This window comes from Opisthorchis viverrini, assembly GCF_000715545.1.
Source record: "Opisthorchis viverrini unplaced genomic scaffold opera_v5_145, whole genome shotgun sequence".
Lineage (NCBI taxonomy): Eukaryota > Metazoa > Platyhelminthes > Trematoda > Opisthorchiida > Opisthorchiidae > Opisthorchis > Opisthorchis viverrini.
In genome coordinates, this window is record NW_008751802.1 from 649,215 (window position 1) to 659,502 (window position 10,288).

The 10,288-nt window shown below is 47.0% G+C and overlaps 1 protein-coding gene across 1 annotated transcript in view; it reads right to left on the reverse strand.

Annotated features, from left to right (window-relative positions):
* The window catches only part of T265_14127 (hypothetical protein), a gene marked incomplete at both ends in the record, with an annotated part of 18,015 nt that extends 12,326 nt beyond the window's left edge, over positions 1–5,689 (reverse strand). Inside the window, 3 exons of the mRNA XM_009172145.1 lie at positions 5,211–5,280; positions 5,317–5,557; positions 5,592–5,689. Of these exons, the coding sequence (XP_009170409.1) occupies positions 5,211–5,280; positions 5,317–5,557; positions 5,592–5,689 (409 nt within the window). The remainder of the gene's footprint in view (positions 1–5,210; positions 5,281–5,316; positions 5,558–5,591) is intronic.
* Positions 5,690–10,288: the final 4,599 nt, after the last annotated feature.

Genomic DNA, 10,288 nt, shown 5'->3' on the forward strand with positions numbered 1-10,288 from the left:
ACCATGTGACGAGCAGATGCTGCACGCAAAACCGATGCATGACGAACGGAGTCATCAGTCCTAAGTGCTGGGTCTACAAGGAGAGAGTTATTAATGGGGTGGGGAGAGGGGGAAGAAGTATGTGAAGGAGAAAGAAGGGAGGCGTCAGCAGTAGCCTGTTTTCGCTTACCCGCCCTGCTGTATGCAGCAAGTAAGGCGACCCGGCTGATGGCACCACGCGACGGCCGATGTGGCATGAGTTTATTTGTGTATGTGCAATTCATGGTTGTACGTGGGCTGGGATACTGCCAGGGCGCCCACACCTAGACAGGACGATTAGGGTCCTCAACCAAAGCCTTTGGCTCAAAAGCCTAACCGCAAGGCAGCGGTGTTTTCCTGGGAAATGCAAATGCATTACCATTTCTACGGAACAAGTCGCCACATGTTCCAACCCCCGACCTGGAGGGCCAGGAGACTGTGTTCGTCAGACCTCTAACCATTGACCAACCTGGTGTGAGAGACTCTGTGAGTGTCGCGGGACACTCTCCAGTATACCTCAACGGATCCCTGAGGTGCGCAAACCGTCACACCACGGTAAGGTCCAGTCTCTTGGTGACGGATCCAGCTTGGAGAAATCTGCCATCAAAGTCGTTCGTTGCTGGTGTGGCCTTTCTGACAGCAATAAGACCCGTCGATCTCGACGATACCCAATATTCATTTAGACGAGTCAGACGGCTTAAACAAACAGTTCTGAAACCTGAGAGCATGGTTTCTTTAACCCGGTTCCATTCAGCATCCAAGGAGGAGAGATCGCTCATTCGTTGGAGCTCGATTTTATTGAAAAGAAGGTCCGTGGTTCAGACCCAACCTCTGCCTTCCGACTTCTCCTGGCTTAGGCAACCTGGTAGTATCTCATGCTTCCTTCGGTTGGCATAGCAGATAGTCACCGAAAAAGTGTCACAGCTGAACGACTATCACCATAAGCCTCCAAGCAATCCTCGTCATCTGCATCACTGTGCGTTTCCAGTAGCCTTCTAGCCAGATCGGCTAGATACTTTTTAGCTACTGAAAAATCTCGTAGTTCATTAATGGAAGTGCTCAGTTTCCGCACGTATAATGCTGACGGAAAACCTGCTGATAACCAAGCTCGCACAATGGCATGATTTGAATCGTCATCTGCCTGTGCGTTTCCAGTAGCCTTCTAGCCAGATCGGCTAGATACTTTTTAGCTACTGAAAAATCTCGTAGTTCATTAATGGAAGTGCTCAGTTTCCGCACGTATAATGCTGACGGAAAACCTGCTGATAACCAAGCTCGCACAATGGCATGATTTGAATCAAGTTGCGTATCCAGAAGGAACGACAACCTTTAATGGATGTCCTCCATGGGTAACTGATAGCCATATGATCCAGCTGGATCCAAGATCGTCTTGCGGTTGGTGGCCTCCAAGTAACTTGACATGAGCGTTTGTGCTGGAAGTTCGTACTGGCCAGGAACAGAAGAAGCAGTCGCACCCCATTATCCGCACGCTGAGCAGTGACTCCAAATCCACCACCTAATTGTAGGGTCGTCCAGCTTTGCATTCATATCACCATGAGCGTTTGGGAAGTTCGTACTGGCCAGGAACAGAAGAAGCAGTCGCACCCCATTATCCGCACGCTGAGCAGTGACTCCAAATCCACCACCTAATTGTAGGGTCGTCCAGCTTTGCATTCATATCACCCGCCATAATTACTATAGCCTCCCTTCTTGCTGGCCGAAGTAGTCAAGCTCCGACAAAACCCATTCTTCTCATTCTCATAATTCCAGTCTGTCGGGGTTTATGCTGATACACATAAACACGGTTTACCACATTGACCTGCATTGAGCTTCATTGAGCCAGACAACCGCACAGCGCAAAGACGACTGTTTACTGGAATCCAGTGCAACAAAACGCCTTCAGCCTTGGGGCCGAATGCAACTCGCACACTGTATATACCACGAGCTATTGCGTCGAACCACAAAATACCCGAAGAGCAAAATTCGAAACAATTGAGCTCATCCTAAGCGGATGGGGTGGAGTCATGTATACGTGTTCCGGAAACAACATACATCGGCAGAGAGCGAAAGCATGCGTCCGATTTAACACAGCATGAACATTGAAGGCTGTAAGGTGGATCAGATCTTTCGACGTTTGTTTTTTTTTCTGAAGGACGATTTGGACACCGAAGTGGCTAGGGGACTGGCGGATGGGTTGGACACACTGCATCATCCAATGGGTGGAGAGGGATGGGGAGTGGGGGAGCGCGGATGAGTGAATAGATACAAGGGCGAACGACAGTTCCTGGTTGCCCGATTAGAGAAACGCGGGCTGGTTGAGGTACCTCACTTTGAGCCTTCGGTTCAAATGTCTGATCCACAAGGCAATGGAAGGATGGTGAGTTTTGTTCGGGGATCCTGCCCCTAGCCTCTAACGCAAAAGCCTGGACGGCAACAAAGAGGTACTGTTAAACACTGATGTCATGCTGTCCATGATGATGACGAATCGCAAGGAAGTTGTTGTCAGGGTTTCCTTCGAGTGACCCTTCTGGCAGTCAATAGCCCAACAGTACGATCCACTTCGCTGAAGGCGACCGGCTTTGCCTGGGAAAACGGGGAGTAAAACATTACTGTCTCACTCCTAGTGCAACGGCACAAAGCAGGTGCTTTTTGAGCACACCTGAACTCCGGTTTTAAAGGGAGGTCGACCGCATTGAATAATGTTTCGGTGTTCACGGCCAATCGCTGGGCGATCGGAGTGTGCATCTTTGCTAAACCATCCTTCTTCGGAGGGAGGCAATAGAACTGCATACATAAATATGAGAATGCTGGTCGCCCTGGAGGAACGCCCCACTACTTCCATACTCCTATCGATATTTCTTCCATACCGCCTCGCAATACGGGGACTAGCTGCTCTTCGTCGGGCTGCTCCTCCTTAGCCTTCCTGGCAAGGTTGGATCTTTAGGAACCGTGTTCCAGCCAGCACAGCCCACAGGATCATTGCACTACGGAAGCCTCACCACCAGGACAAGGTAACAGTTTTAGGTCTGAGAAGCGAACATAATCACCAAAGACAGCAACATTAGTGCCGCATACCCATAAAGTTTATTTAGTTATATTTAAAGCCTTGGAGTGAAAAGAAGGGTTCAGTGAGGGAGGGGACCTGGTGCTGGCATATCGCAAGCACTCTGAGGTTTCTAAACTTCGAAGCTCTCAGACGATCTGAAAAGAGACTCACACGAACCCCACTGACATCAATCAGCTGCGGTTTCTTGCGATATCCTCACTCCATGTGGACCCCATCCTTGGAAACATGCAACATTTAGTTCCGAACTCTTCGTAATCTCAGACCCCTCAGCCAACTCATACGTGTCCACCTCACGCTTTACACCATTCTGAAGGAGATACAGAAAACACCACTCGTCTCGGTAGGCCGTGTTTCGACGTGTGTAGCACATGGCAGAGCCTTCAGACCGATTCGTTCTAAACAAGTCTGGTGTAGATGGCCGGAAGCAGAGTACAATCTGGGATGGTAGTCTTCGAAGCTTGAAGAACAGACTGGTGAACGTTCCTAGTAGTGATGGCTGGTAAGTACATATGAGTGATATCTGACGTGTACGTTGCAACAGACGTTAATGGATATGTGTGGATAAGAGGAAAGCCGGTAAAAATCTCCGCTTTATCCTATAGAGGGGGTTGAACGTGCCCTTTGAATTATGAATGGGAGGAGATATGGATGCATGAAAACTAAGGTCTAATGCTACTGAAGGTTTCAGAGGAGGATCGACACTTGACGGACGTACCAGATTACTGGTTCGTCCAGCTATTACACCCTTTTGGTACGTAGCTGTCGTGTCACCCGAAGGGAACACGAGGGCTGAGGTGTTCCAGGTTGCCCAAATCTAGACATCAGCAGTCGGGATAGCAACATGAACATTGTCCGTAAAGCACAAGGATCTGTGGTAAGTCGTTCAAAATCATTGAATAAGAAAATCGTTCATCCGTAGCAACTTTTCAGCGCCTAACTGCCATGCCATCAGAGATAAACATGAGGGCTTGGATACCGCCAGGTTGCCCAACCCTAGAAGTCGAGAGGCAGAGTTCGGGTCCGAACCAAAAACATTCCGGTCAATAAACACTGAGCCATTTTAACTACTGAGTCATCGTTCAAAGAAGAGAAGAAGTCAATGAAGGGGGTGTTCGTTCCTTTCCGGGACCCATATTCATCTTCCGGAGTGCTTTGCAGGGTGGCTGATCCAATAAAAGGTTCTCAAAGCCCAATTCGAATTGTGGTTCTCCTGGGGCCTATGGATCTGGCGGTTAACTTATCGGTTTGGGTATTTGATGTTTGAACAATTCACGAGCCGACGGTTGGTCGTCCGGAAAACCACGGCTGCACCCTATTTAACTTGACCAGATAATTATTTCAAGTATACATACCGCCTCGAAGAAGCCCATTCTGAAAGAGACGGTGGTTGTTTGGTTCTAGTAGACGGTAGGTGGGGCTGGCTTCATTCTAAGAGTTTGTATTACGTCAGTTGACCCGGTTCTGCCTACGACATAGCATAGCTCCAGGTAGATCAAAACGAAGAGCTATCTACTACCGGCCTTCTTCTGCGTCCGAATACGGAATGCACACTAAATATCGGACAACCATTTCAATGGGGAATCGTACCCAATTCGTTGTATATTCATACTTTCAGACACAACAGCCATCGCCCCAACACCTGTTGGGGAAATTCAAAACACACGACAAAGCAGCTGGTGCAAGTCAGAGTGATGTTAAGCGTTCGACGCCGAAGTGTTGGCGTTACCAGAATCATGATAAAATAAGCTGATGACCTGATACCTGGTATTGTCTTTGCGTTGGAGTAGGGAGTCAAAACAAGTCGCAGTTTGTTAGCAACAATTGACCTGGTCTCATAATGGATACGGGGATCACCTCATAGGCCTATCCTGGAGAGCTAGGCAGCGAAGTCAAGCGACGTCCTTCGTAGGTAGTCGTGCCTAATGGCATCACCTATTTGGCCCCTCAATTGAAAGCACCCGATGATTCAGCATGGCCTGATCTTCAATACGATACAGCTAACCCGTAACATTAATTCCGTCAGGATTTGACCAGAAAATTAACACAATGAGTCAGCAAACTGAACCAAGGGCATGAAACGGGGCTCTATACGAACATAGCAGCCGAGCATGGCAAATCGGCTTACCAGTTTCCAACCCGTCGGCAAAGCCATATGGAATTGATACAAGTATGTGTTCTGCATTATTATAATACTCCTAAGAAGTTTGTTATCATAACTCCAAACAACGTACATATTCAAACTCGTCTCTACATGGCATATAACCAATGGTTTTTTGCTCATCCGTCCGAAGATCGAGTGCTGTGACGCACTGTTCCCCGAGATCATCAACAGTATGGTCCAGAGTAACACCGGATCGTTCATTGCTTTTCCCTATTGTGTGTCTTCCTATCACCCCGAAGACATAGAACTGATCGAAGTGGTGCTGGCAATCAGCAGCAGTCCGAGACGGTAGCTGTGCAGACACCTCGTGCCTAGTTATGTAAGAATTAGCGAGCGTTAACTAACCAGTTGCCATAACCATATGTTTCAACGGCGTCAAGAAGTCTTTTCTCCTCCTCCGAACTCCAGTCACACTGTGAACTGAAGAGACAATCCGAAGGAACAGACTGAAACGACTGAGTCCTCAGGTGATAAATATGAAACTAACTTCAAGGGTGTATGCGTGCGACTTTTTGTGCGCACCACTTTCCGCACCACAGAGGAAACACTAATGACAGAAATGACATTTAAATCGTCCACTTACGTTGATGCAGAGCCTAACGGAATTGCATTCTACGCACAACACACAGACTTCTGTGAGCTTCTGAAGGCAGTAGGCACATTTATGCGACTTTTGCTGCATTCTTGAAGTATCATTGGGCGGCAGAACTTCCCCAAACGTCTTAAGCACAAATCACACAATACATCTCGTCCGGCGCGCTACCACCGAACAGTGACCTCACATATTCTTCAGTCCATTTTGTACGAATCAGCGGTGGTCCAACGATGTAACTTTATCAAAGATTGGTTCGTATAGACCGTCGACGCATTTGTCCAGGCTTAACATTTTTGACGTGTTCTTGTCGCTCACCGGTTCCATTTTAGCCGGATGAATGCTGGAAAATGTGTCTTGTGCAGCTCTTCCCCTATTCTGTTTTGGGCAGTAGTCTCGCCTGCGCGATGACTCCTGTGGTAACCATAAAAAAGTTATATAACCTGGGTCTTAACTGTGTGTGGAAGGTTGTTCTTCACACTCACTAATGAAAATGACCAAAAATGTTCACTCCCGTCAAGAAATTATTCCCTCATCTCCTCTAAGTAACCGTGGGTTGACAATCAAAATTTGGAAGCCAGACCTTCCTACAGCAAAACGTGATTGTGCATCGGTTCCCCTTGGAGACTATGATTGTCATCAAGAAAGAGTTCAAGGACTTTCATTCGAATTTTTCTGCCGACGTATTTGACGCCGGTAACCATCTGCGCGCATGGCCGCTCGACAGGCTCAATACGGTTATGACCCTCATGCACCCCGGGTATGCAGCCTGGATGACATATTCAAGAAGTAAGACCGAAGATTGCATGCGATGCCCAACAACTGGAGAAATGGTACGGTGGAAGGTTTGTTGAATCACCCAAGGATCAATGAGCGGTTCTTAAACAGATTTAACCTTGTGGACTAAAGACGATCGAGAAAGCAACTTCACTTTGGTAACTTGTCCTGCTATTTCATTCTCACTGAGTCCTCCTCGGACAAGTTAACAACATTTTTACCGTCATCAGTTGTCATTCCAGGGACCACTGGTTTGGCATGTACATTTAAACTGTGCTGGCTTGGAAACCTCAGTATTTCGTGTCACACAGGAAAAGGACAAATGGACAGAGCCCGTCGGGAAGCGTATTGGCGTGGGCCACCAAGACGAGTGTCCACAAGCCGGATTCAATGAGAACCGTGTCGGAGACCTTTGCAGACTAACAACTGTTTGGTCCATTTTTCATTTTCTGCTAGAAGAGAGCACTGGTCCTCCTGAAGGTTTCGGAGTTATAGAGCTTGTAATTTGTGAGGCTGGAAGACAAAAATGCATAGTCAGACACGCGTTTTCTCTTTTTGACTTGTGTTGAATTGTCCATGAACACGCATATCTGCGCTACACAGTGACGCTTTTGGAGGAATACGTGCTTTGCACTGGGTACCAAGATTGCGATAATTAGCAAAAAGAGAGGCCACTCAAACCGCTCATCGCCTCGTGCCAAACGACAGTCCAGTAATCATGTCTGTCCTACCAATTGGGCATCATTTAGAGGTAATTTCCAGTCAATATTCTGTTCCCTTGATCTTATTTGGATGAAAGTCGTCTGGCTCAAACGCGCTGAATGAAATGCTGTAGCACACGACTTAACAAATATGTGTAAAGGCAGTCTGGAAAAGGCTGCTCGTAGTTCCCATTTGCCGAGATTGGGTGTAACAAGGTCGGGTGTGATATAATAACCTGCGCAATTTTATGTGTAAACTGCATTTTTGTTTCTCAATCTCCACTATTAGAGAAGAAAGTCGTTGGTATGTCTCTTCGCCGTTGTCCCGTTCACGTCAATATTATTGGTTTCACTGAAACGTGGAATCGATTGTGGTGACCGGTGTTTTAACCGTCAGACTTGGTGGTTCCTGAAATGAATCGAAGAGCGGCATTGTCGGGCGGCATTGTCCTTACTGATATATTCTTGTGCGCCTCGCCAGCGGGCACAATACAGTTAACTACTGGGTACACCAATACCGGCAGCCCGAGCATGAAAAAACGGCATCGGTCGATTACTTTACCTGTGCTCGCCCACTACTGCGAGGAATAATTCTAACGAAGTGTAGGTTAGTCCCAACAATTTGGAGGAAATTAGCGTCGACGAAACGATTGGCAAGTTCCTCATGAACGAGAACCTGTTTGGTGAACCTGCTTAAGGGGTCCGTGCACTTGTGGGAACCAAGATGCTTCCGAGTGCTAACCTGCACTCATAGAAAGCCCGATTTTTTGACCGCATATATTGGCACAACGTGCGAGGATGCAATATTGTTTTGATGTTGATACCGCTGTGCGAATGGATCAGGGTAGAGTATAAGTTGCTTCAATTAGGAGAGCAGAGAATGGTTCTGCGCAACCCATCTGTATGAGAAGGTTGTGTTCATATAATTTGCGGCGTCGTCGGAATTTAGATTTTTGGACGAGCAAAGAGCTCCACGAGCACAAAGCACACTTATTCAAAATGTGTTCTAGGCAGAGTGGTGACCGGCAAATAATGGAAATCGTAACCTAAAACGCCTTGTCCAATGAAGGAGGAAATAATAACTGTTATTCTCAACTGGCGGACTGCATGTCGTCAGGCTGTCCATAATGGTAAATTAGGAATTGAAGTACGACTGATATCAGCTGTGGTTGTACAGCAATGCGTGGAAACAGGGAAATCGCATAGATTATATACATCACCCGAAACAGCTGAGATCATACCTAGATTGTCACTGACTAAGTGCGGTGTGCACCGGGGTCGGAAAAACAGTGGAAAGTTTTTCCAGCTTGCGTGGAACATATCGTACTGAAGCATGACCATAAGATTGCAACTTTAAGTTTGCGCGCGACAGTGCAAAGCGGGTGGCAGAACTAAGGGGTTGTTTCCGGTAAGTGATAAGAAACCTTAAACTACTGAAAATAAAACACCATAAAATAAATCTGAATAAATAACAGTATTTTAGTGATCCAACCGGCCAATTCGAAATAGAACCGAAACATTGTTGAAACGTCTTGATTTTGGTAAGCTAAGGTAATTCCAGGGTCACAAAAAGAGTACGTGGGGTGATGGTGTTGAAAGTCTCAGAATTGGAATGAATAGCAACCGTCATTTCAGAATCACGGATGAAGTGGTTTAGGTGATATGATGAAGCACATGCGATTCCATGGTCAACACTATTTTCGGAATCCATGGAGATAATATAAAGCCAGTGCATGATAACAGGCAATTTCGGTCCGGTTGGAGATCCGTGGAGATACACAACGAAGATCAGTCAGGGCTAATAACTACTGCACAGACCGTTCGGGGCTCTTTCTACTGAACACCAAGGCTTGTTAACTGGATGGAGGGGGTGAGATTAGTAAAGACGGATGGGTGTGAGAAGATATCAGATCGCCTGCGATTCATTACTGTAAACCGCCTTTAAAATTGTTACTGAACGGTGGATGAAAGCAAGTAACTCAAAAGAGCCAGAATTGAGGCAGATTTGTTCTGATTAACTTAAGAACCAATGACTGCTTATTGTTATTGTGATACAAGAGGCATAGAGCAAACCATTGTGAGTAAGCTTATCGAAGGCAGCATGAAATTCCTCGAAGTAGCGATGCAAAAGATGAACTTTGGTTGCAACGGTCGAAGGGTATTTCGAGTGACGCGTAATACCAAAACCTCCGGGTAGGCAAAACAAGTCGGATCTGGGCTTCTATATGGTACTATTAGGGTAAGAGAAATTCACAATTTATACAGACCTCAACAGTAGATACGCGTCCAAAACAAGCAGTCTGCTTGGACTACAAAAGTACAAAGCAAGGGAGCAAACAGGCTCCCACGTGCGACAGTCACAAGTGCAAAGTCAGACACAAATGGCCGGATCACTTCAAGGCCCGATGGGTGAAGTGGTAAGGACAAACAACCGTAGGTTCATACATACACACTAAACACAAAAGTGGGTGAGGGTTACAAATAGGGATATAACAAACGTGGGGAGTTTCATTGTCAACATAACGGATGATGCAACGGCCGCCAAATTCTCTGCGTTGATTCAGCGGGTGCCCCTGTTCTTGCCCTACGCTCACCCCATTCTAAGGTACCCCATCAGCCACCGACACGAATTTTCCGTATCCACTCCTGTCACAGGTGCCGACTTCGATGGAGGTCAAGCCTAATCGCGTCGCTCCAGTAAACACACCTTTGCAATATCTCTCTGAAGAACGCCACCCGCCATTCTAACACGCAGGGTTCCTAATAAGTCATCTGGGCTCTCCTCACAACTGCCCCCAGAGGCCATTTCTCCCGAGGCAGGTCCTCACTAGAAAACAGAACCAAGTCCCCTCGGTTCAATGCTTGGGTTGCCCTGAGCCACTTGGTACGCGTCTGCAACTTTGGCAGATATTCCTTCATCCAACGACGCCAGAATACGCCAGCGAGACAACTGACCTGTTTCCAACCGGCAT